Source organism: Rhinopithecus roxellana, chromosome 19 (assembly GCF_007565055.1).
Source record: "Rhinopithecus roxellana isolate Shanxi Qingling chromosome 19, ASM756505v1, whole genome shotgun sequence".
Lineage (NCBI taxonomy): Eukaryota > Metazoa > Chordata > Mammalia > Primates > Cercopithecidae > Rhinopithecus > Rhinopithecus roxellana.
In genome coordinates, this window is record NC_044567.1 from 43,801,158 (window position 1) to 43,827,726 (window position 26,569).

Here is a 26,569-nt window from a genome sequence, read left to right on the forward strand (position 1 = left end):
CCCTCCCCCCGCAGACGGGAATGGAAGGAGCTGGCATGTCACGTGACCAAGTATGTGCAGTCACGTGGCGAGGAACTAGCAGTAACCAGGCCTTGGGCAAAAAAGTCTAACTGGCGGAGCTCCTGGGAGCTGGGGCGATGGGCTCTTAGGATCGGAGGATTGGAACCATCCAATTTTTACCTGAAATTCCTTAGTCTCTCCTGTGTTGGGGAAATGGTAAGTAAGACAGATTATCACCAACAGAGAGCGTTTCTATCTCCACTCACTCCTCCCTTTTAAAATTGAGATTCTGACAGTATAAAGGAGTTAGGACCCCCTTTTGGGGGTCAGGCATGGTTTTGTGGCTAGAACGCTTTAAAATTGCTTAAGGTTCTTGGCATTGGAACTGTTTCTCCTAAGTAACATTTTATCATCTCACTTGAAATACTGTAACTGTCGATGCCAAATTCAGGAAAAATGGGCGGTTAGGAGAAGTCCAGGGAAAGCCGACTGAGCAGGTTGTGAAGGTAAGCAGTCCTGTTAAATGTACATAAAAATATCACTTTGCTTCTCTACTTTAGGAAAACTGATAGGTCTTTTGAATAAGGTAGGATATAAGATTTAAAAATATAAATAGGTCATCCTCTCCAAAAAAGCCGTTTGTATGCTTAACTGGAGTGACAGATCTGTAATAATTATTTAGAAATATGAATGTCGGGGCAGGCGGATCACCTGAGGTCGGGAGTTCGAGACCAGCCTGGTCAACGTGGCGAAACCCCGTCTCTACTAAAAATTACAAAAATTAGCCTGGTGTGGTGGCACGAGCTTGTGATCTCAGCTACTCGGGAAGCTGAGGTGGGATAATCGCTTGAACCTGGGAGGCGAAGGTTGCAGTGAGCCGAGATGGCGCCACTGCATTCCAGCCTGGGCAACAGAGGGATACTACATCTAAAAAAAAAAAAAAAAAGAAATAGGGATGTTTGAAGAGCACAATATTGCACTGAGCAAGTTGTACCCACTCTAGTGAGGACAATGACCTCAGAATAATTGAGAGGGATCATTTGACCTTGAGGCCCCAGGACCTAACAAATAAACACTATCATTGGCTAGAATCACTTTGTAGTTCTTGTCCATTTATTTTGTGCATATCGTTCTTAAAAGGCTTGTGAAAGATAACTTGGAATGTGGCAAACACATAGATCCCAGAGTATTAAAGGGGCTGGGAAAGTAGCTTTGAGACATGAAGTATGTGCCTGTCATCTGGGACTGTCTGGAGAAAGAAGCCATTTTGGGGCAGTGGTTTTTATTCTGCCCCCAAAGCATCATTCTTATTCAGGAACTTTTGGGGTACATGGGTGAACAGGAGAAATATGGGTGGAAGGAAATTGCCAAAGAACCGAGTCAGGAATTTATACATCGGCCACCCGGCATGAAGGTTGGTTCCTGGGAATGGAGAGTTAGCTGGGGTAAGTTGATTTTTCTAAGAAATCCCCCTGCTCCATGATCTTGGATGTTTTGGAAGTAGGGTCAGGTCCTCAGGCTAGTGCAGAGTTTAAGGGCCAAATCCAGTCTGTAGCCTGGCTGTGTGTGTCGCAAACAAAGCACATTTGTTTGTGGATTTTTTTGCATTTTAAATGGTTGAATAAAAACCAAAAGAAGACTATTTTGTGATGTAACATTCATATCTGTGTTCATAAAGTTTTATTGGAACATAGTCACACTCATTTCCATGTTGTCTGTGGCTGCCTTCATGCTGTAGCAGGAGAGCTGAGTAGTTGAGACAGTGACTATGGGGCCTGCAAAGCGTAAAAAAGGATCTAGTCTTTGCAGAGAAAGTTTACTGCTCCCCTGGGCTAGTGGGATACTAATGTAGGGAGTTTAACTGGGGGAGGAAATAGAGCCTTAGCAGCAGAGACTTTAGTAGAGCATGAAATTCAAGATAGAAATGTCAGTCCTAAAGCTGATGTGAAATCTTGCAGGTGGAGTCACTCTAGGGCTCAGATGGTGACACTATTCTCTATGCCGCTGGGCTTCAGGTATTCATAGGGCCAGTCAAGTTGCTCATTCCGGGCTGTAATCTCCTTTTCCAGGTTTTCCAAATCTGTTCGGAATTGGTTTAGCACAGCTTCGGGCTTGGGGCCTGAGAAATATTTTTCTTTGTGATGCCCCAGAGGCACCTGAGACAGAACAAAGGATCAGTCAGTTTCTAAAGACAAACGCACCCAGAGCCCAGCCCTCCACTCTAATGTTTCCTTTCCAACTGTCATTTCCCTGTCCTGGGAGTCCCCTCTCACCATGTCCGGCTGGCGGCGACCCAGATGCCATGAGATGGCCATTTGAAGACAGGCCTGCTGGACATCAGGTAGTGATCCCATCACTGTGGCCATTGTCACGTCTTCCTTGGTGGTGGGTGGGGGCATCCGCATTGTGCATGGGGCATTAGGGACCCAGGCATACCAGTCCAGCTGGAGGAAGAAACCGTAACCCTAGAACCCTGGTACTTAGGGTTTGAACTCCCATCTCTCCCTCAGGTCACCTTGCCTTCAGGGACCTGGGCTTTCAGCTGTCCATACCTGGCCCTGGTTGATGGCGGCATGCTGGGCAGTGCACGTGAAGACGCACATGGTGAGGAAATGGCAGAGTTGACTCTGGGACTGGAAGGAGACAGGAAAACCTGGGCAGGAAAGGAATAGGAGTTAGAAGCTACAGCACAAGAGGAGAGGAACACAGGCTATTGTTTTGGGATGCCCGTATTTTAGAATTGATGAGTCATATTTGCATCAGACATGGGTTTGAGTCCTGGCTCAGTCACTTACACTTAGTTACCATAGGCCAGCTTAACCTCTTTGAACCTCAGTTTTTTCACCTGTAAAATATGGACGATACCTACATTATAAATGAGATGGTGTATCAAAATCACCTGGTTGGTAATAAATGCTCAATAAGTAATAATTATTGTTATGGAAGCATTGGGGGCTGAAAAGTTCTGAGCGACCAAATATCCCTTGCCTCAAAAAGTGGTGAAGAATTGAGGGATGCGTGGTTGGTGACTCCTGCCTGTAATCCCAGCACTTTGGGAGGCCAAGGCAGGAGGCTTGCTGGTGTCAGGTGACAGAGCAAGAGCCTGTCTCTATTTAAAAATTAAAAAATAAATAAATAATTTAGGAATGCTTACTCCTATACCCAGACAGAATTACAAGTGTCTGTGTTATAAGGTGGGGAATAAGTCATGGATTTCCAGTGTCACAGCTAGGGGGTCTCCCACAAAGGTTATCTCAGGCCACTCATCTTACAGTGGATATGGGAGCTCAGAGACCCGATAATCTTTTTTTTTTTTTTTTTTTTTTTTTTTGAGACGGAGTCTTGCTCTGTTGCCCAGGCTGGAGTGCAGTGGCACAATCTCGGCTCAGTGTAACCACCGCCTCTTGGGTTCAAGTGATTCTCCTGCCTCAGCCTCCCAAGTAGCTGGGATTACAGGCGCCCACCACCATGCCCGGCTAATTTTTGTATTTTCAGTAGAGATGGGGTTTCACTGTGTTGGCCAGGCTGGTCTCGAACTCCTGACCTCAGGTGATCTGCTCACCTCGGCCTCCCAAAGTGCTGGGAGACCCGATAATCTTATCAGTTAAGTGGAATAAATATAATTACTCTCATTTCATAGGTAAGAAAATCAAAGCCCATAGAGAATACACTGTCAGGACTGCCTAGTCGGGAAAAGGCAGAGGCTGACCTTGAACTCAGGTTCCTGACTGCTAATCTCACAGCATTTTTAATTTTAGCCTCTAAAATGCCTGTTGGGAAAACTAGACAGAGGTGAGCTATGAGAACTGGAAGAGAACAAGGGGGAGGGCAGTTAGTGGAGGTTAAAGTTAACGTGTGTCATGAACTGAATATCTTTGGCTCTGAAAAATTTTTATGTTGAAATCTAATGCCATTGTGATCGTATTTGGAGGTGAAGCCCCACAAGATAATTAGGGCGTGAGGGTACAGCCCTCCTGAATGGGTTTAATACCTTTATGAGCAGAGGACAGAGTGCTAGCTTGCTATCTTTCTGCTGTGTGAGGATACAGGGAGAAATCGACTGTGGGCAGCCTGGAAGAGGGCTCTCGCCAGAACCTGATCTTGAACTTCCAGCCTCTGGAACTGTGAGTAATACATTTCTGTTGTTTGTAAGCCACCCAGTCTATGGTGTGTGGTTTTTTTTTTTTTTTTTTTTGAGACAGAGTTTTACTCTGTTGCCCAGGCTGGAGTGCAATGGCGTGATCTTGGCTCACTGCAACCTCCACCTCTCAAGTTCAAGCAATTCTCCTGCCTCAGCCTCCTGAGTAGCTGGAGTACAGGTGCACGCCACCACGCCTGGCTAATTTTTATATTTTTAGTAGAGATAGAATTTCAGTATGTTGGCCAGGCTGGTCTCGAACTCCTGACCTCGTGATCCACCGACCTCCGCCTCCCAAAGTGCTGGGATTACAGGTGTGAGCCACTGTGCCCGGCCAGTGTTTTGTTGTAGTAGCCCAAACTGCTAGGAGTCTAAGGGACTGTACTGAGAAGACCTAGAGAGAGTTTGGTCCTGGAAGGGTGGGGTGGTGCAGATTCATCAGGGAGAGGCTCCCTCCAGGGTAAGGATGTTTGCCACATTCCCAGGATTGGCCATAAGGGCTCCCCAGTAAATGTCTGTAGTTGTCCCACAGAGGCAGAGGATGGTATTCAAGGCCTAGATCTGTAGTGTGAAGGGGAGGGGCTGAAGGATGAGTGACAGCAGTCCAGGCTGGGGCCTGTGTGATTAAACCTAAGAGCTCAGCAAAGGCTTTTTCTTCCTCACAGGTTCAAATATGGTAGTGGCTAGATTATGGCCAAGGGGTGGTTAGGGTGGGAGGGTTGGATTAGCCAAAGAAACCTGAGCTCCAAGGATCAGGGTGCTGAGTTTGGGTTTGAGGCAAAGCATGTATAGGATTGAGCTTGCATCAAGAGCTGACCTTGCACTGTAGCAAGCGTGCAGTATTCCTGGACCCTCTGGGGGTGCTGGACAGTGGCAGGCAGGAAGAGAGGGAGGGAAAGCCAGGGTGGGTCCTTATGGGTTTTGGAGGGAAAATCTTCCCATTTACGTCCTCAGTTAGGAAAACGGAACCATTGGGAGAATATGAGCCCAGCAAGGACTGTGCAGACCCCTCTCAGCTGTGGCTCTGGCCTGGTGGGCCCCAGGATATGGCAGTTCAGGGGCATCTGTGACTGGGTGGCGTGGGACTAGGGGTTGATGGCCAGGGTATCCGAGGAGGACAGTCCTTGGGTCTCTAGAATTGCCCTGAGTTTGAGGAGGTGGGAATGGGATACATATGCTTTCCTGTGTGCAGGGAGGAAGGGAGGTGTGATGAGAGGCTGGGGTCCTGTCCCCAGAAGGGCAGGGCTGGGAAGGGGCCCTAGCAGAGTCTCCCAGGAGCTTCTTCTCTCTCTGGAATGGATCTTACCTCGGTCCTGGGCCTGGCACAGCCCCACCTCCGTGATCTCCCGACACCAGGCCTGCAGCTCAGGGTCCCCCCTCACTACATCATCCCTTTGGTAGAAGAAGTGGACGATCCCCTCCACATACCTGCCCAGGGAGAAAAGGCACTTGAGAGCAGAAGGCCCCGGCCTCTGACCTCCATTCCTCTTTCTGTGGCATCTGCCCAATGCTTCCCCAGTATCTGGGAAGAGACCTTGCCTTCGGGACATCCTCAGCCCTCTAAACACACTAGCATCTCATGGGAGATGTGGGTCCTTCGTTCTAGGAATTCACACGGTTGCTGTCACACATCCTCAGAAATCTTGATTTTTCCAGACACCTCCCCCAGTCTCCCCCAACAGCTCCCCTCACCTCCTCTCTCTGCCCCATCCCGGTCTCCTCATTTTCAGAGCCACCCCCTGTGTCTTCACTCTTCCTCATCTCTCCCCAGGATTGAGTTCTCTGCTTCTCCTGTCTGGACCTTCTTGCTTTTGCCCCATGCTGGCCTCAGGCCAGAGCCCCCTCCTCCCCCATTCGTCAGCTCCTCCTTACCTGGCAATGATCTCCCAGAGCCGTAAAGCATCACGGGCATAGAGAGCACCTGGGAGTCCCAGCAGGCCCCGGTCAGCCAGGTCATCAGGAGGACAGAGGGAGCAGTAGGTCAGCTGAGCCGTTGCCCGACGAAGCAACTGCACATGGCCCCCTCCACCTGTGCTCACTGCCTGGGACAGGAGATCACAAGTCTTAGGGGAAACAGGGCTGGAGAACCATCACATCTTCCATAAAGCGGGGCAGATGTGAGATTTTCAGATATTAAGACATGGGTATACAGCACGTTGGGAGGCTGAGGCGGGTGGATCATGAGGTCATGAGTTCGAGACCAGTCTGGCCCACACAGTGAAACCCCATCTCTACTAAAAATATAAAAATCAGCTGGGCGTGGTGGCGGGTGCCTGTAATCCCAGCTACTTGAGGCCGAGGCAGGAGAATCCGAGATGATGCTGCTGCACTCCAGCCTGGGCGACAGAGCGACTGTGTCTCAGAAAAAAAAAAAAAAAAAAAAGACATGGGTATAAAAGGGACAGGTTCATAGGTTAAGAGTGAGGACATTCACACATAGTTGGTCTTGGATCCTGAAAGTGGTAGCTCATGGAGAGGTGGATGAGGCAGTCTCATGCCCCGTACCCTCCTCACCTTATCAAAAATTCCTCCATCTGAGATGAGTTGGGTCCGGGCCCGGGTGTTGATTTCCATGGTGTAGCGGATATGGGGGATCAGGAGCTGGAGAGGAGGGGATTGGAGGGTGTGACTGGTGGAGGCCATACTTGGGTCCTTCCTGGTAGGGTGTGGCACCCAGCATGGCGCCTTCTCCTCTTGATGCTTTTCTTGACAGGCTGGTCTCCTGCTGCTCTGATCACTCACCCTCGTGCTCTCCACCTTCCCTGTGAGTTGAGCCCTGGAGCCAGACTGACCAGAATTTTAACCTACACTTGACTCCTCATTTTGAGACTTGGCCAAGTTAATAACCTTCGAATCTGCAATCTCTCCATTTGTCAACAGGGGGCAGTAATAGACTCTCTTATCTCAGGGGCTGTGGTGCTGCTCACCTAAGGATGTTGGAGAGTGTCCAGTCCACGCAAGAGTCCTGGAATAGTAGCTGTCCGCTTCATTGTTTCCACCTTGAGTATAGGTGTGTTATGAATCAGCCCCTTGTGATTTTCTTTGCTACCTCCTCTGTCATTCACATTCTCTTAAACTAGCCTCCCTGCTTATTATCAAAGCTGCATCTCCATCTTTTAGTTGTTTCACGGTTGGGTTTCTTTAGGGGATGGGTGGGGAGAGTATTTTCGGTCAGAACTAGAAGAGCTGTATTCAGCTACCTGTTTAAGCAAATCTTTTTCCACGTCTACTTAGGCACTGTTGGACCCTCCTCTCCTGCTTCTCCTTAGCTATAAAAAAAAGGCCACCTGGTCCTTACATGCGTTTCTTTTTATCTTAGACTGTTTGTCTTCCTTTCCACGTAGTTAATATGCAGGTTTTAAGCAGTTTTGGTGTTTGTCTGAATTGTTGATGCTGGACACTGGCAATGACCCAAGTGATACCTTGGGTATTAAGATATCAGAGCAGCTCACATTAATCTGAAGCTTTTCAGAAGATTCATGAAAGATGCCGAATGTCCCAGAAAAGCCAAAGTCCACATGAGGAGAGAGGATGTCTAAGGATGAACCATCCCTAATAATAATAATTGCAAGAACTAGCCAGGTGTGGCGGCGTGTGCCTGCAATCCAGGTTACTTGGGAGGCTGAGGCAGGAGGATCGCTTGGGCCCAGGAATTTGAGACTAGCTTGGGCCACATAGCAAAACCCTGTCTCTACAAAAAATTTAAAAAATTAGCCAGGCATGATGCTGCACACCTGTAGTCCCAGCTACTCTGAAGGCCGAGGTTAGAGGATCGCTTCAGCCCAGGAGTTTGAAGCTGCAGTGAGTTATGACTACGCCACTGCACTCCAGCCTAGGTGACAGAGTGAGAACTTGTCTCTGAAAAAAAAAAAAATTGCAAGAACTAATGTTTTTTGTAGCATGTAGCTTGTGTCACACCATTAAGTCATTTTAACCTCTAACAACCTCACGATGGAACATGTGAGGACATCTGGAAATTTTTGAGGCTGGGGTTCAGGACTAAGACCCCAGCAATCCAAAGCCAGAGCCTGCATAGGCCACTGTTAAGAACAGCAGGCTTGACCTGCTGTTTTGACCCTCGTGTGCACCTGCCAGCAAGTCAGCTGTCTGCCGGGGGATGGCATTACTGTGGTGAGAGGAGACACGGAGAGGACTGAACTAGGAAAGGGAGTTGTAAGTGCAAATAGAGGCTTCTCTTGTTTGTGTGGAGCAGAGGATGGAGAAGCAGGAGACAGCATGAGATGAAGGAAATCCAAGATTCCATTCATCAGACTGGTCTCCATCTTGTCTATGTTACCAAAGGGGTAACTCCAGAGGCAGCATAGCTGTGCTGGCCAGGCTTGAGGGGTCTGGGTGGAGGCCCCCAGCTGAAAACAATCCAGTTGTTTTTACCCAGGACTTACTTGCATATCTTGCCAATACATCAAACTCCATGTACCTAAAACCAAACACCTCATTTTTGCTGACTCTGGTTTCTCCTAACTTTACTGTTTCTGACAATTACTCTGGTTTGTAAGCTCGTATCATTTTTGTGCTCCCTCTGCCACATTCCCTATATGTAAAGTATCATCAAGATTTTTTTTTTTTTTTGAGACAGAGTCTCACTCTGTCACCCAGGCTGGAGTGCAGTGACGCGATCTCCGCTCACTGCAAGCTCCGCCGCCTCCCGGGTTCACACCATTCTCCTGCCTCAGCCTCCTGAGACGCTGGGACGATAGGCGCCCGCCAGCACGCCTCGCTAATTTTTTTGTATTTTTAGTAGAGACGGGGTTTCACCGCATTAGCCAGGATGGTCTCGATCTTCTGACCTCATGATCCGCCCGCCTCGGCCTCCCAAAGTGCTGGGATTACAGGCATGAGCCACCACGCCCGGCCTCATCAAGATTTTAAGAACATTTTCTTAAGCAAGCACAGGTCTTATTTTGCCTTCTCCCTAGCAATATATACTGAACTCTCTGTTTTATAAAATTACAGTATTTCTTTCTTTCTTTCTTTTTTTTTTTTATTTAGAGACCGGGACTTGCTGTGTTGCCCAGGCTGGTCTTGAACTCCTGGTCTTAAGCAATCATACTGCTTTGGCCACCCAAAGCACTGGGATTACAGGCATGAACCACCACACCCAGCTCTTAAAACCACAGTATTTCTAGGTCAGTATAACACACCCGCCCCATGGACTTACAGGTGTGGCAGAAGCTTGGACTTCTGGCTTTTCTCTCTCTTACACCCAGGCATGCTGCAGCTGCCGTTTCCTCCCTTCACTACATTTTAGATTCTTTCCTTTTCATTCCTGTCACTACCATGCTAACGTACATTTCTATTCACCTTACTGTTGGGCAGGTATGAGTGGCTTGCTGGCTGCTCTTCCTTGTCTTTTGATCTGTTTCTACTTAGCTGACTCCTCAGTTGGGGAGAAACATTCTTCATCAATACTAGACTGTTATAGGCTGTCCCTTGTGATTTCAAACTCTAGTACCAGATACTGTTCTCTGGTTGGTTCTTATGGGCACCACTTGTTTTTCTGGCTGAATACTAAATCTAAGGTAGGGATACGGCTTTTGTTTTACTAACAGTGTTCCAGCCCTGCTGTGAGCGCACTGCTAGACGGTCAGATATCTGAGAATTTCAGAGGGTTCCTGTATAATGTTAAGTGACTAAACAATACACGTAATTAAAATCAACATCTCAAGATATCGATACAGTCTCTTCTTCACTCACAAATTGCGACAAAGAGTTTTTGCTGCTGCAATATCATTTGATATTGGGCTGTTCCTCTCTCTGGGGTCTGAGGGATATGTGATTGAATAGATTAGTAAGTACCTTGAAGATGGGGTGCAGTCCTGGGAGGCACCGCATGGTGGCGACAGCGATGACCTCAGCCACCAGATGCGTGTTCAGCAGGTGGTACTGGAGCTGGTGGAGTTGGAAATCTGAATTTCGGACCCAGGACTTTGCCAGGAGCCAGGCAAGTGGGGGGTCCGAGGGCAGGAACAGTGTTGGGATTGGAGAGCTGGGGTTGGGAGGCTGAATCTGGGAGAAAGAGAAATTATTGAACTCCCATTCCGTGTATGACATTATAGTCAGCATTCTTGAGGAAACAGAGATGACTAAGTAAGATTATTGCCTTCTAGGAGATTATAGTCTGGCAGGAGGACTGCGAACCCTCCCAGCCTGCCGCTTGCTAGCTGGAGTGCCCTGATGTCAGGTGGAGGGCAGGAGGGGCTGGAAGAAGGGGGTCCAGAAGGAGGCCCTGTTCTCTGGTTGGGCCAGATGGTGGTTGGCGCTCAGAGGGTGGTGGAATGTGAAGGAGAAGCAGGAGGTGTGAGATTATTGACAGTTCTCGTCACCTGACTGTTAGGAATAGTGGGGGAAGGCCAGGTGCGGTGGCTCACACCTGCAATCCCAGCACTTTGGGAGGCCGAGGCAGGCAGATTACTTGAGCCCAGAAGTTCAAGACCAGCCTAGGTAAGATGGCGAAACCCCATCTCTACAAAAAATATAAAAATTGGCCAGGTATGGTGGCGCATGCCTGTGGTCCCAGCTACTGGAGGGACTGAGGTGGAGAATCGCTTGAACCCAGGAGGCACACGTTGCAGTGAGCCAAGATCGCACCACTGTACACCAGCCTGGGTGATACAGTGAGATTATGTCTCAAAGAAAAAAAAAATTGAGAGACAAGATATTGAAGAGACGATGAGGGTTCAGAGTCAGAGGCCACAGAGAGATTAAATAGTGATTCTCAAAGTGTAGTCCTGAACTGGTAGTGTCAGCATCACTTTGGAACTTATAAAAACGCAAACTCTCAGTTCCCACCCCAGACATACTGACTCGGAAAGTCTGGTCATGGGACCTAGAAATCTGCATGTCAACAAGCACTTCAGGTGATTCTGATGCCCACTGAAGTTTGAGGACCATTGGATACAGGATGAGAACTCCAAGAGGCCATTTTGACTTTTGAACAAGTACTTCTAGTTGGATGAGGCAGGGGAGACGAGAGTACAGGCAAATAGTGACATGAAGGCAAGTCTCACTGAGTGAGGATGGGGTTTGGGAGCCAAGAGCCGGGGGCTGGGTCCCTGGGAGCAGAGGTTGAGGTGAACAGAGCGCAGCGTTGCGGGAGAAGCCCAGGGCCCTTACCTGGATGACCATGGGCAGCAGTTTCCCGTTAGACTCCATCTTCAGCATGACGAGGGGGGCAGCCAGGTACTGCTTCTCTCCTCGGATCACGTTGGCTGGAATTCCATCCAGAAGGATGAAGTCAGCTTCAAACAGGGAACCATTCTGGGGACAGGAGGGATGTATCCATTTTGAGAGTTCAAAGTCTACCCCCAGAGGGCCAGGGCAAAGGGCAAGAGATTTAGTCTAGCTTCTTGCCATTCTCCTGTGTCAGTGCCGGAGTCCTGCTGGGAGAACTAGAGCCCCTGGTCCAGTTCCTCTCATCTTAAAGTGAAGAAACAGTCTGGTGAGGGTAGATGTCTTGTGCGTGGATGTGGTAGCAGATCTGGGTTTGGAACCAGGCCTGCTCAATCCAGTTGGCATCACAGGCATTGTAAACTGATCCCCTGTCAAATGGCCAGGCACCTTTCTGATCGTTCCTGAATGGTCTGCGCTCTGGTTTTGGCTCCTATCAGCTCAGCAAATGCTCTTTCATTCCCTATTCAGATCTCACCTCCTCTGCCAAATATTCCAGAGAGCTTCTCCTCGCTGCCCCTGCCATCACATACAGCACACACATGCACACGCACACATTTTGCCTAGGCTTGTCCTCAGCATAGTCCATCACTTCCAAACCCCGCTCTCTTTGTCTAGAAAGCCTCCCAGATTCTCTGCACCTGATGGCACTTCCTCACTTTTCTCCCTGCCCGTGAACACTGGAGTCCAGAGCACTGCAGCCAGGGAATGTCACTGTTCCTGCTAACATCTCCAGCCCCTCGCTGTGTGCTGGGGATCCATTCTGTTTTCCCCTTCAGGCTGGGAGCTCCTCATAGTTTTTTCCCTTACATATTTTGTTTCTGTATTTTTCCAGCACAGGACTGCACCAAGGGGCAGCGCAGTACTGCAGCCTGCCTTCCTCTGACTTGGTTTCTCTCTGTCCGTTCTCACCACACTACTAAGGAGAGAACAGTGCCAGGCAGGGGAAGGAGAGGTACCTGAAGTTCTTTCTCCAATTGAGCCCGAAGCTCTTCCATTCCCGAGGGCAGCACTAGCCTGGAGGGCAGAGAGGTCGAGCGTCTCAACAGCATGGGGTTGGCACCATTGACGAACTGGTAGCCGAACAGCTCATCATCCTGCCAGCACCGGTGAACCTTCTCTGTGGGGGGCGGTGGAAGGAGGATATATGTACCACAGCCTGCATATCCCTCCTCCAGAGTCAACCCCAGGGGTTCAGGTATATGACCCACCCTGAACCCAGCCTCTGCGTTTTCATTCTCAAGGCCTCTCTGAGTTGACCAGATATGGTAAGGTCTCTTCTTGCAAAGAGTTACAGGGGACTGTGGAGTGTGATGAGTCATCCAGAGGGGCCATTAAGGGATTATGGAGACCTGGGGGAACCACTGACCAGCCAGGGCACTCTTCTGGCCCCAGAAGATCTGATCAAAGTCTTCTAGGCAGTTCCAGGAGCTCAGGAGGGTGTAAACACGTTTGAGGGCCATCTCCAGAGCCCTAGGACAGGTATTGAGGCTTAACTCATCAGCTGATCCCTCAGTTCCTCACCATCTACCATCATTCTTGGACCTCCCAGCCCTTATTTCACTCCTAGGTCCAGGCTTTTTCTCACTTTGCCTTCAGTGTCCATTCAAAGTCCAGCCTCTTCTCCTCATGGAATCTCATATTTGGAGGTAGATCATCCTTACGCTCTGCAGCGATGGTCAGGGGTAACCCTTCCTTCCAGGTGGCCCAGCTAGGAGTTGGGGACAAAGCTTCAGGAAGGGTGTCATGGTCAGTGATGGGGCCAGGGGCAGGGAAGGGGTGGGATAGTGGTGGCAGGGGGAGTTTAAGGCGTGGGTGGTCACCAGTAGATCTGCTGTCTGTCTTTCAGTTCCTTCTCTCGATGCTTCTGGAACACATCCAAGGCATTGTCTCCTGGCAGGCGGGCTGGGGAGACATCAGGACAATTGGCCTCACGGCTCTGTCTGGTCCTATGCCCGCCTGTTGTCCTCATCTCCCTGTGGGTAGCCGTATTCCGTGTTTTCAGCCACGCACTGTTGCGTTTATCTCTGGCTTTGCCTCATTTGATTATCCCCCAGACACATTTTTCCCATCTTTGCCAACTTTGCACTCCTGCTTTCTCTTATTTCAGCCCTCATCCTTTGCCTATAGATAAAAACCTCCTGTTTGCCACCATTTCTTCCTCCTTCACTCATCTTCCCCTACCTGGCCTTGCTTCAATATCTATGGTTGGAAAAAAATCACCTTAATTAAGGTGATGAAATCTTAGTCACCTGTACACCTACACCTACTGTCTACTACAAATTGCTTTGATTAATTTCACATCTTAAACCTCACCTGCCACACCTTCACCTGTCCTCAAAAGATTCTACATTTGCCTTTTTTTTTTTTAACCTCACCTTTCTGGATTTACCATCATAGTTTGTATCTATTGACTTCTTCTGGCTCTTTTCTGCATTTACACTCACCTGCCTCAAAGTCATAGATTTGATGTTCCATCCCTACCACCCTCACTCGTCTCTGGATTCATCTCTCTTTTACTCGTTACCAGTGGTTAAAAATTCAGTATTTGCCATCCTCATTCCTCCCCGCCTCCTGCTGGCCAGTGTGCTGCTTGTCTTTCACGGTGTCTTCCGTGTTATTCCAACCAAACCAAGCTCTCTAGCATCCTATGTCTGCTTCCCTTAGCTGTCTGCTCTCACGGGTCACCCACCTCCTCCTGTTCCATGTGGTCCCCTCACCTGACTTCTGGGTCACCTCGACATCTTCCTACGTTTACTTTGCATCTCTGTTTTCCTGGATCGCTGCAACTTCCACTTTCTGTCTTTGCCTTCTTGGAAGATGGAATCTCCAGATCACTTACTCCCTGCCTCCAGCCTCAAGTGCAGTCTCTCTTAGCCTGTGTACAACTTTGGGAATTCATAACTCCTTCCCGTTTCCTGTCCAGCACCCTGGGATTCCTACACTTCACTTGCGCTGGGCCCATACATCCTCTAAGTCCGCTCCGACCGTCATTAGCTCTGTTCTCCTAGCCCCGCAGCAGTTCCCGGGACCTTGCACCTCCTTCCCCGACGCCGCCTTCTCACCGGTGCCCTCGGGCAGGCTCAGGATGTCCTCGCCCTGCACCCAGCGGTAGCACGGGAAGGCCGCCTCCGCGCAGGCTCCAGGGCCCTGCACCGTGATGCGGTCGCAGAACCACGCGTCGTCCACCAGCCAGTGGTGTTTGCGCAGCCTCACGAACTGCAGGAGCCCCAAGTCCTCTGCAACGTCACGATCAAACTCCTCCTCCTGTGTGGGCCAGACCCAGGCTAGACTTAATAGGAGGGACCCGACCGAGGCCGTTTCGAGGACGGAGCCGCTCTCCTGTGCAACCTCAGTTTCTCAGGGCCTCCAAAGACAGCATCGCCTCGTTCCCGCCCACGCAAGATCTGCTCTTTGAGTCTCAGACGCCCGGAGTCAGGTGGAGAACGAGGGCCCGCAGTGCCTGGAGCTGATGCTGGAGCAGCATCGCCCCCGTGGGTCCCATTAACTGAGCTCTCCCCGCCCCGGTTCTTGGAGGAGCTTCTCGTCTGAACCCTGGGCTTATACTTACATTGGCTCTGGGTCAGTGGGAGAAGGAACTGGAGGCTGCTGGGACCAGGGGCGGGGAAGGGAGATGGGGTTGAGCCCAGCCCGGGATCCCAGCTCCGGACCCTGTCCCTGATCTTGCCCCACGCGTCCCAACTTCGTGGAAGTCCCAGTCCGCGAGGTCGCGCTGTTACCTCGCCCCCAGCCTCCCGCCCTCCCGCCGCGAGCCCAGCTCGGCCCGGGCCGGGGGTCCCGGCTGCCCCCGCTCCCCTCGCTCCCCACGCTGACCTCTCCCCGCGCCGGCCGCAGCTGCAGCTCCAGCTCCGCCTCCCCGCGCGCCCCGACCAGCCAAAGCTGCACGAGGTTGTGCGACCCGGAGAAGAGCCAGGCCCCGGTGGCCACGCGGATGCGGTAGCGGCCCATGGCGCCCCCCAGCAGCTTAGGCGAGGGGAGCCCGGTGCTGCGCGATTCCCGGGACCGCCCAGGGCTGCTGGCGCCTCGGGGCCAGTTCCGACCTTTAAATGACGGGTCTGCGGCCCCGCCCTCCTCCCAAGTTTTAGACGCTCCCAAGTCCCCGCCCCAGACTAGCCCAAACCTGCGAGCAGAGCGGTAGAGCCGGCTGCGGGGACTGGCTGTGCCTCCTGGTCCGAGCGTAGCTGCGGGATGATAAAGGGGCCCGAGCCGGGGTGAGGCCAACGGAGTGGGTGCGGCTGTCTTTCCTGGACCTCCTGGGAAGGCGGGATCGGGATGGGCAGGAGCCCCTGGGTTGGAGTGAACATGGATGAGGACACTTCCCGAGGTCTCCAGGTCTTCTGGGGAGCTAGGAGGAAGTAGGGGATGAGTCCCTCTTCCAAACGGAGGGGAAGGTCTCCGCTTTTCTGGGCTGGGACCCGGGGAAGGCAGTGGGCCGGCTTCTGGAAGGTCGGCCTGGGAGGCTGTGCTGGGGTCTGGGGATGTCCCGCAGCTAGACCCGGCGCCGCCCATGTGTCTTCTAGTACCAGAGCTCTGCCGCCCTTGAACGCTGTGCTTCCGTCAGCGACCAGGGGTTTCCCAGGCTACCTAGAACCTGGAAATGTAGCAGCTCAACACCTGCTCCCCACCCCGTTTCAAATATCTGGGCTTTGGAGTGCCAATGTACACCAAATATCATGGGCCAGACCTTTGAGAGAGGCCTGAGGCAGGGCAGTGAAAAATCTCATTTTGTCCAACCTCCATAGCGGGTACGGACAGTGTTAGGGGCCCAGGAACACCAGTCGGGCTGTTCCCGTGCGGGATGGAATTGCTTAGGGACCTGGCCTACATGGGCAGTTCCCACGAACTTTGTCCTTTCCAGGTGAATGCAGCCCCTTCCGCTCCAGTAGGTTCCAGGTTAATCTTTTATCCCCAAGCTGTTTCCTGGTCCTTCATGGGTCTCAGGTCTCCTGGAAATCCAGGAACAGCAATTGGCCAACTGCTGTTTAGGGCCTTTGTAAACATTGAAGGATGGTTCGGAGCTCAGGCTTTGTCTCCCGTCCAGGAATCAGTCAGATGAAGCCTGCTGCACAGGTCTCTGTCTAGATCTTAATCCAAGTGATTATATGCATTTGGCTCTCCGTGGATGTATCTGGTGGCCTGGGCTAGGCCAGTGTAAGGTAAATCTGCTTTCTTTTTTTTTTTTTTGAGACGGAGTCTCGCTCTGTCGCCCAGGCTGGAGTGCAGTGGCCGGACCTCAGCTCACTGCAAGCTCCGCCTCCCGGGTTCACGCCATTCTCCTGCCTCAGCCTCCCGAGTAGCTGGGACTACAGGCGCCCGCCAGGTCGCCCGGCTAGTTGTTTGTATTTTTAGTAGAGACGGGGTTTCACCATGTTAGCCAGGATGGTCTTGATCTCCTGACCTCGTGATCCGCCCGTCTCGGCCTCCCAAAGTGCTGGGATTACAGGCTTGAGCCACCGCGCCCGGCCAAATCTGCTTTCTTGAGCCAGTCCTCAAAAATGACTTGGTGCCCTAGTTGTTGGTAGAGGTAAGTGAGTGAGAGTTTTAGCCCTGCCTTCCAGCCTCCAGACCTCCCAGAAGTGTCTGCCCCTTACTGGATTCGATTCCCTTTCTTGTCTTCTAGGTCCACTCTGGCCCACGTTCTCTGTGCTCAGGACTGCAGGTCTGCCATTTGCTGGTCCCCAGTTCTTCCAGTTTTCTGAGGTCACCCTATTCTGTAATATCCAAATAAAATGACTCAAATTCCCATCCTGCCTAATAGTAGGATCTGGCCTTTCCACACACATTTTCGTGGGTTACTTTTGCCTAGAAAAGAGTTTGTCTCATACCTACTTCCAAAAGCACTGTTTCTCTGCTGTTTTGTGACTCCTTTTCTGCCCACTCTAGTGTACTCTAGGGCCATGTGCAGAGAGAGGGAAAGAATAATTGAGAGAACAGATTCAAGCTACTGCGCATGCTAAATGAGTGAATATGGCTAAACAGTCAGAACAGTGTGTGGCGCATAGTCCCTCTATGTATTGGCTGCTATGATTTTATTATTTACAAGCGAAGGTTAGCATTGCTCCTCTACCGTTCCTCTTCCCGTGCTGTTTCTCCACGTCCCTCTCTAGGCCTAGCCTCTCACTAGAGCTCTTAGCACTCTAGACCCTTCCCCTCCTCCTTTTGTTTCCCTTTTAAGCACATGCGCTATGTTGGGAGAATATAATTAGAAGCACAATGTTCTCCCAACCCAGAAAAAACCTCTCCACGAAAGTAGTGAAGAAAGAAAACAGTTTTATTATTGAATAAACATTAAACCAGAATGTGATGCACACCACAGGCAGTTGCTAAGAGACTGCAAAGGCAGAAGGAAGTCTCACTCTTACCTAGCCAAGCAGATACAGCCCATTACATACATGTTCTCAAGAAAAACTGTAACTAATCCTTAGGAGGACTCGATAGCACCATTTGTCACATATAGTGCAGTCTAGAGGCATCTGACAATTGTGATGACCGTCTATGTTAGCTAATTAATCAGAAGAAAAACTTCTCTCTCTCTTTTTTTTTTTTTTTTTTTTGAGATGGAGTCTCATTCTGTTGCCCAGGCTGGAGTGCAGTGGCGTGATCTCAACTCACTGCAACCTCCACCTCCCAGGTTCAAGCGATTCTCCGGCCTCAGCTTCCTGAGTAGCTGGGATTACAGGTGTGAACCACCAAGCCTGGCTAGTTTTTGTACTTTTAGTAGAGATAGGGTTTTGCCATGTTGGCCAGGCTGGTCTCAAACTCCTGACCTCAGGTGATCCACCCGCCTCAGCTTCCCAAAGTGCTGGGATTGCAGGCGTGAGCCACTGTGCCCAGCCAACTTTTCAGATTTTTATGACAGCAGATAGTTTTGCAGCTTAAGCAAAGTGTCCATCTAAGTTAGTCCTACCCTCCCACAGAAACTGGGAAATGAAGGCTCCATCTTTCTTGGTGTTTACGTTTCAAGGAGATGGCTCCCAGGTCTTTGTGAAAGACATTCCTGAGTAGTAGAGCTGGCAAGAGGCTGTGTGGCTTCTGAAAAGATTTATACACATTTTGAAGAGACAGAAAATAACTTACAAGTTTTCTTGCCGGGTGCGGTGGCTCACGCCTGTAATCCCAGCACTTTGGGAGGCTGAGATGGATGGATCACCTGAGGTCAGGAGTTTGAGACCAGTCTGGCCAACATGGGGAAACCCCGTTTCTACTAAAAATAAAAAATATTAGCCAGGTGTGGTGGCAGATGCCTGTAATCCCACCAACTTGGGAGGTTGAGGCAGGAGAATCGCTTGAACCTGGGAGGCGGAGGTTGCAGTGAGCCGAGATTGCGCCACTGTACTCCAGCCTGGGCGACAAGAGCGAGACTCCATCTCAAAAAGAAAAAAAAAAAATTTACAAGTTTTCTAAAGCAAATTTTCTAAGAAAAGAGAGGGTGGAGAAGTCTCTTCCCTTATTTTCAACAGGGAGAACTAAGCCTTTAATTTTTTTTTCTTTTTTTTTGAGATGGAGTCTTGTTCTGTTGCCCAGACTGGAGTGCAATGGCACGACCTTGTCCCACTACAGTCTCCACCTCCCGGGTTCAAGCGATTCTCCTGTCTCAGTCTCCTGAGTAGCTGGGACTACAGGTGGGCACCACTACACCTGGCTAATTTTTGTATTTTTGATAGAGACGGGGTTTTACCATGTTGGCCAGGCTGGTTTCCAACTCCTGATCTCAGGTGATTCCCCCAGCTTGGCCTCCCAAAGTGCTGGGATTACAGGCGTAGCTACCGTGCCTGGCTGGTATTTAGTTATAATAGCCCAAACTGACTAGGAGGCTTTTTTTTTTTTTTTTTTTTTTTTGAGACAGGGTCTCACTCTGTCACCCAGACTGGAGGGCAATGGCGCCATCACAGCTCACTGCAACCTCGATCTCCCAGGCTCAGTTGATTATACTGCCTCAGCCTCCCCAGTAGCTGGGACTACAGGCCCGCGCCACCACGCCCGACTAATTTTTGTATTTTTTGTAGAGATGGGGTTTTGCCATGTTGCCCAAGCTGGTCTCAAACTCCTGGGCTCAAGTGATCCACCAGCCTTGGCCTCCCTCCCAAAGTGCTGGGACTACAGGGTTGAGCCACCGCACCTGGCCGTTTTATTTTTAAATTGTTATTTGTCCCTGACAATTACCATTTTGCTTATTTATGATATAGGAAGGACCAGGGGCTTTATTTTATCAGCGCCCTTAGCAGTAGGAAAGCCCACGTGGGCACACATGCATGCCAAATGTAAACTTTCTTCTTTTAAACTCCTGATTCCCTGCTGTCTATGCCAGTAGCCAACTCCCACATTCCCATTACCTCTCTGCAGAACAATTCAACTTTTTTTTTTTTTTGTCTGAGACAGAGTCGTACTCTGTTGCTCAGGCTGGAGTGCAGTGGCATGATCTTGGCTCAGTATAACCTCCGCCTCCTGGGTTCAAGCAATTCTCCTGCCTCAGCCTCCTGAGTAGCTAGGATTACAGGCGCCCGCCACCATGCCCAGCTAATATTTGGTATATATTTATTTTAAATAGAGAGAGGTTTTTGCCATGTTGGCCAGGCTGGTCTCAAACTCCTGGCCTCAAGTGATCTGCACACCTCATCCTCCCAAAGTGCTGGGATTACAGGCGTGAGCCACTGCGCCCAGCCAATTTACCTTCTTGATCAAAGCTTCTTCCATTAGGCTGTGGCCCAGGGGATGTGGGTGATGGGGGTAGATCTTACATTTCAGAGCCAAAAAGGCTTGTTAAAGAGTTTTTCTACACAAGAATAGTTTCATCCTTTTCCTTTCTCCTCTGCCAGTGTGGCTCAAACTGCAGTCAGGTTTTGTGTGTGTGTGTGTGTGACGTGGTTTTCGCTCTTGTTGCCCAGGCTGGAGCGCAGTGGCGCAATCTCAGCTCACTGCCACCTCCACCTCCCGGGTTCAAGCGATTCTCCTGCCTCAGCCTCCCGAGTAGCTGGGATTACAGGTGCCCACCACCATCATACCCAGCTAATTTTTGTATTTTTAGTAGAGACAGGGTTTCACCGTGTTGGTCAAGCTGGTCTCAAACTCCTGACCTCAGGTGATACGCCCGCCTCAGCCCTGTTTTTTGAAATGATTACATGTGAAGGTCAAAATTACTCCTTGATCCGTGGGCTGCAGAATGAATGATGTGTTAGCAGTCTCGAAAACAGCATTAATCTCCCTGTACATCTCCATCAGAGCTCTTGGGTGACACGTACATTCTAAATGAGCAGTCATGTTTTGAAAGGAATCTTTTTTGTCAGCAGTAGGTATGAACAGTGGGTTTAAAATATTTAGTAAATCATGATGTAAGCAGATGTGTCATCCAGGCTTTGTTGTTCCATGTAAAGACACAGGCAGAGTAGATTTAGGCAAATTCTCAAGGGCCCTCGGATTTTCAGAATGATAAATGGGCACTGGCTTCAACTTAAAGTCAACAGCTGCATTAGCTTCTCGTGAGACTCAGCTTGCCCTTTGAAGTTTTTTTTTTTGTGTGTTGTTTTTGAGACAGAGTCTCACTCTGTCGCCCAGGCTGGAGTGCAGTGGCACGATCTCGGCTCACTGCAACCTCCGCCTCCCGGATTCAAGTGATTGTCCTGCCTCAGCCTCCCGAGCAGCTGGGACTATAGGCATGTGCCACCATGCACAGCTCATTTTTGTATATTTAGTAGAGATGGGTTTCACCATGTTGGCCAGGCTGGTCTCGAACTCTTGACCTTGTGATCCACCCCCTCAGCCTCCCAAAGTGCTGGGGTTACAGGCGTGAGCCACCGCGTCCAGCCTCCCTTTGAAATTTTGAAGGCAGGTATTGACTTCTCCTCTCTAGCTATGAAAGTCCTAGATGGCATCTTCTTCCAGTATGAGACTTTAAACTTATAGGCATGAGCCACTGAGCCCGGCCTCCCTTTGAAGTTTTGAAGGCAGGTATTGACTTTTCCTCTCTAGCTATAAAAGTCCTAGATGGTATCTTCTTCCAATATAAGACATTAAACTGCAGTGAAAATCTGTTGTTTAGTGTAGCCACCTTCTTCAATGATCTTAGCTGGATCTTCTGGAGAACTTGCTGCAGCTTCTCCATCAGCACTTGCTGCTTCACCTTGCACTTTGATGTTATGGAGATGGCTAATTTCCTTAAATCTCATGAGCCAACTCTGCTAGCTTCCTGCAGCTTCCTCACCTCTCTCACCCTTCACAGACTTGAAGACTTGAAGAAAGTTTGAGCCTTATTCTGGATTAGGCTTGGTTTAAGGGAATGTTGTGGATTGTTTAATCTTCTATCCAGACCACTAAAGCTTTCTCCATATTAGTAATAATGCTATCTCACTTTCTTTTTTTTTTGAGGTGGAGTCTTACTCTGTTGCCAGGCTGGAGTGCAGTGGCGCCATCTCGACTCTCTGCAGCCTCCACCTCCTGGGTTCAAGCAATTCGCCTGCCTCAGCCTCCCGAGTAGCTGGGACTACAGGCGCGTGCCACAACGCCAAGCTAATTTTGTATTTTTAGTAGATACCAGGTTTCACCATATTGGCCAGGATGGTCTCGATCTCTTGATGTCGTGATCCACCCACCTCGGCCTCCCAAAGTGCTGAGATTACAGGCATGAGCCACTGCACCTGGCTGGTGAAGGCTTTTGTGATGAGTTGAAACATGGTGGAAAAGGTCAGAGGGGAAATGAGCACCTGTGAAGAGGAACCAAACCCAAGGGGCACCCTGGTTTTATAACAACGCACTGTCATGGGATTGAATTCATTCCCCCAAGAATCAGTCCAGGCTCATGCGAGTGAGAACTCACTGCTGTGAGAAGGGCAGCAGGCCATTCATGAGGGATCCACCCCCATGGCCCAAACACCTCTCACTAGGCCCCATCTCCCAACACTGCTACACCGCGGATTACATTTCCTTTTTTTTTTTTTTTTTTTTTTGAGATAGGGTCTCACTCTGTTGCCCAGGCTGGAGTGCAGTCTCAGGTCACTGCAGCCTCTACGTCCCTGGGCTCAAGCGATCCTCCCACCTCAGCCTCTCTAGTAGCTGAGGCATGTGCCACCATACCTGGCTAATTTTTTTTTTTTTTTTGTAGAGACAGGGTTTCACCATGTTGCCAAGGCTGGTCTCTAATGCCTTGGCTCAAGCAATCTGCCCACCTCGGCCTCCCAAAGTGCTGGGATTACAGGCGTGAGCCACCGCTCCCAGTTGGGGATTAAATTTCAACATGACATTTGATGGGGACAAACAAACCATATCCCAACCACAGCAGTGACTGTAGTTAATAATAATGTATTGTATACTGGAAATTTGCTGAAGTATTTTCAGCACAATGAAAAAAAGGTAACTGTGAGGTGATGGATATTATTAACTAGCTTGATTGTGGCAATCATTTCAAAATGTGGACATATAGTAAACATCACATCATACACCCTGAAATAGCCAACTTTTGTTTGTCAGTCATACCTCAGTAAAGCTGGGAAAAAGGCTTCAGATAGTTATAAACAGTTCTGGTGAAAGACATCCTTCAGTATTGCTATGTCCTAGGCAAGGGCTGGTAGTGTGCTCTTACAGGGAAATGCTGGCTGAAAGAGTATGTGTGTGTGTGGGCCCACAGAGTGTGTTCGTGATATTACAGAGAACAGATTCAGTGGAGAGATGGAGGCAGAGTGCATGTTGGAGGGTAGCATGCCTTTTGAGAAATAGGCTGTGAAGGGAACAGACAGAAGGCCAGAGCTGGAGATGGGTAATCAGTAGAGCTAGTGAGAGGGACAGGTTACGATGCTGGAGGACTTGGGTGTAAGTGATGAGGGGAAGACCCCGAAGGAGGAGGCAAAATCTGGAGAATGGGTGGAGGAACTGGCCTTATATCTGCATTTTCCCATCCAAGTACTAACCAGGCCTGGCCCTGCTTAGCATCTGAGATCCGATGAGATTGGATGCGTTCAGGGTGCTATGGCCGTAGATAGATGGTGCATTCTCAGAGCGGGCAACCACATCTTGGATATTGCAATGATTTGTGGCCCTTGAAAGGGTCAGAGTACACAAACAGATATTAAGGGGTTAAAATTTCACAAGGTAGTGGGAGGGGGGAGCAATTAGGAAAAAATGTTTTAGGGCCAGGCGCGGTGGCTCACACCTGTAATTCCCAGCACTTTGGGAGGCTGAGGCAGGCAGATCACCTGAGGTTGGGAGTTCGAGACCAGCCTGGCCAACACGGAGAAACCCCATCTCTACTAAAAATACAAAATTAGTCGGCATGGTGGCGCATGCCTGAAATCCCAGCTATTTGGGAGGCTGAGGCAGGAGAATCACTTGAACCTGGGGGGCGAAGTTTGTGGTGAGCTGAGATCGTGCCATTGCACTCCAGCCCAGGTAACAAGAGCGAAACTCTGTTTCAAAAATAAATAAATAAATAAATAAATAAATAAATAAATAAATAAATAAATAATAAAAAAAGTCTTAAAGGCTCCATAAGGGGGCAATGATGGAAAAAAGTAGAGGAACATGGCCTGAAGCAAGAGAGACAATTCTTCCTTTGTGATAGAAAACAAATCAAAACAAATGGAATTGGCAGCAAATGAACTTGAAAATGAGGTGTGGGGAAATATCCCGTCTGGTGAGTTGCATTTTCTCTGTGAAGTGGTTGACAAGGATCTGGCTTCTGAGGGTCAAGGGAGTTGTAGGGGCATTTCAGAGATAGAAGGAGAGTGGAGAAAGTCTGAATAGACTGAGGGCATAATCGAGAGAGCTGAATGAGGGGCTGAGAGAGGAGTGCTTGGCATGGCTGAGACACTAGGCGAAAGTTGTTGATCATGAATTTACCTGTTTGTTCAAGGGTGTGATTTCTTTCTTTCTTTCTTTCTTTTTTTTTTTTTTTTTTTTTTTTTTTTTTTTTTTTTTGAGACGGAGTCTCGCTCTGTCACCCAGGCTGGAGTACAGTGGCCGGATCTCAGCTCACTGCAAGCTCCGCCTCCCGGGTTTACGCCATTCTCCTGCCTCAGCCTTTTTTTTTTTTTTTTTTGAGATAGTTTTGAGCCCAGGCTGGAATGCAGTGGTGCAATCTCGGCTCACTGCAACCTCCACCTCCCGGGTTCAAGCGATTCTTCTGCCTCAGTCTCCTGAGTAGCTGGGATTACAGGCATGCACCACCATGCCCAGCTAATTTTGTATTTTTAGTAGAGATGGGGTTTCCCATGTTGGTTAGGCTGGTCTCAAACTCCTGACCTCGGGTGATCTGCCCACCTCAGCCTCCCAAAGTGCTGGAATTACAGGCATGAGCCACCGTGCCTGGTCAAGGGTATGATTCCTCTAGTAGTACTCACTGCTCGATTGCTGACACTGGAAAAATAAAGCATTGGACTCATCAGAACATCAATGGGTGGAACAGGTGCCCCAAGGCTTTGCCTGACAGAGGCTGACAGGAGCCCCTTCCTTGTTCTTATCTCCCCAGACATCAGTGGTGGAGCAGGGATGAACATTCTTATTTGTTATCAATTTGTATTTTAAGCAAACATGATGTCAAAACAGCCATCCTACACATACTGTGCACTGAATGGCATCTCTGAACGCCTTGCATTCACTTATTCTGGAACTGGCTCTACTCGACATTTCTATTTTTTTTTTTTTTTTTTTGAGACGGTCTCACTGTGTCACCCAGACTGGAGTGCAGTAGTGCGATCTCGGCTCACCGCAACCTCCGCCTCCCAGGCTCAAGTGATTCTTCTGCCTCAGCCTCCTGAGTAGCTGGGATTACAGGCATGCACCACCACGCCCAGCTAATTTTTGTATTTTTAGTAGAGTTGGGATTTCACCATGTTGGCCAGGCTGGTCTCGAACTCCAGACCTCAAGTGATCCACCTGCCTCAGCCTCTCAAAGTGCTGGGATTACAGGTTTGAGCCACTGCGCCCAGCCTCTAACATTCCTGTAAAGAGTCTGGAAGGCCCATCCTGGCCCCCCACTTCAAGCCCCCACTGCTAGACTATTCCTCAGGGACCCAGCACCCAACCCTCAGACTCTCCTATCAGGACCCAGCTGGAAGCCCAGCCAGGGTATTTTGAATTTCTCATTCTATCTGCAAGAAGCTCAGCTGAAAGAACAGTTGAGCTTTAGCGTCCAACAGTGGGCACGGGGGACAGCAAAACTTCACCTCTTCTCTGGGATCCCCAGTAACACCCCGTCACTATTCCATGCTCTGTTTACTTTTCTCTTTGTTCTAAGGTTTACCTTGTAATCCTCCATTGTTCAGATCGCTCTCACTGATTTCTAGAGAATTTTCATGTCTTGCCTGCTGCCGATGGGGTCTTTGTTCCCCCCTGAGCTAAATCCTATTTGGCAGCTATCATCAACACAGAGCTGGCCCATGTCACAGACTTTTCCTGAAGGTTTAGAAGGGCAGGGACCAGGGTGAAGCCAGGGAGGCACTCTCCTTGAGTGCCATATTTAAGGGGGCACCAAAAACTCAGTGCTCAAAATAAATAACAATTTAATGCAATATTTAAAACACCAAAATGAATGGAAGAAATCCATAATGAACAAACTATTGGAATTTTAAATAAGGACAGGATCAGCTATAAAGCTTGATATTAGCCATCTATCTTCCTAACATTCTTTTCTTTCTTTCTTTCTTTTTTTTTTTTCAGAGACAGCATCTCGCCACGTTGCCCAGGCTGGCCTTGAAATCCTGGCCTCAAGCCATCTTCCTGCCTCAGCCTCCCAAGTAGCTGGGATCACAGGGGTGTGGCATCACACCTGACTATACTCTTAACATTATTTTGTAACCGTTCCAGCCCCCAGAAATTTCTCTCTGGCTGACTTGATCCACAGCGCCTCCATCGCCATCCCTGAGTGCCTTGTTGTGGAAAATCTTACTTTATCTTGGTTCTGTTTAGTATAATCGGGGAAAGTCTGTATTCTTTTATTATGTCAAACAACTTATCTCTCATTGTTTCATCTCCCATCCGAGCTCTGCTCTGTCAGCCCTCTTTCCAAAACCAAAATGTCTCTTCAAGGTATTTCGTAAATAATAATGGGCCATCTACTTCTTAACGTAAATAAATGATTTTCCAAGGTCAAGTTCGCAGGTTTCACTGTCTTCTCCACCAGCGTCTGTAAACTGAAAAGTGCACATTGACTCTCTCAAGATTCATACATTGCCTTCCTATCCTCAAGAACAATTGGCTACAATCAGGGCTGTGTGTGTGTGTGTGTGTGTGTGTGTG

General features: G+C 49.4%; 1 protein-coding gene and 1 long non-coding RNA gene across 14 annotated transcripts; one reads left to right on the forward strand and one right to left on the reverse strand.

Annotated features, from left to right (window-relative positions):
- The first annotated feature begins 3 nt into the window (after window positions 1-3).
- Window positions 4-26,423, forward strand: LOC104673349. Of its 12 annotated transcripts, none has more exons than XR_004054900.1 (7): window positions 4-216; window positions 2,511-2,604; window positions 4,050-4,124; window positions 7,047-7,148; window positions 9,149-9,285; window positions 14,253-15,558; window positions 25,991-26,423. It is a non-coding gene; the product is annotated as an uncharacterized LOC104673349 (long non-coding RNA). The 12 variants fall into 12 exon arrangements; XR_004054901.1 differs by having other exon boundaries at window positions 14,338-15,558; XR_004054905.1 differs by lacking the exon at window positions 25,991-26,423 and adding an exon at window positions 21,710-21,746.
- ALOX12 (arachidonate 12-lipoxygenase, 12S type) lies at window positions 1,667-15,357 on the reverse strand. 2 transcript variants are annotated; one of them, XM_010377355.2, is made up of 14 exons: window positions 15,161-15,357; window positions 14,392-14,593; window positions 13,150-13,231; window positions 12,915-13,037; window positions 12,696-12,799; window positions 12,286-12,446; window positions 11,273-11,416; window positions 9,956-10,165; window positions 6,653-6,739; window positions 6,011-6,180; window positions 5,445-5,566; window positions 2,553-2,653; window positions 2,274-2,444; window positions 1,667-2,156 (listed from the first exon to the last, which is right to left on the reverse strand). In XM_010377355.2, the coding sequence occupies exons 1-14, from the start codon at window positions 15,293-15,295 to the stop codon at window positions 1,977-1,979; spliced, it is 1,992 nt and encodes a 663-aa protein (XP_010375657.2). In that variant the 5' UTR covers window positions 15,296-15,357; the 3' UTR covers window positions 1,667-1,976. The 2 variants fall into 2 exon arrangements, with proteins under 2 accessions (XP_010375657.2, XP_030778552.1); XM_030922692.1 differs by lacking the exon at window positions 6,653-6,739 and having other exon boundaries at window positions 15,161-15,331.
- Window positions 26,424-26,569: the final 146 nt, after the last annotated feature.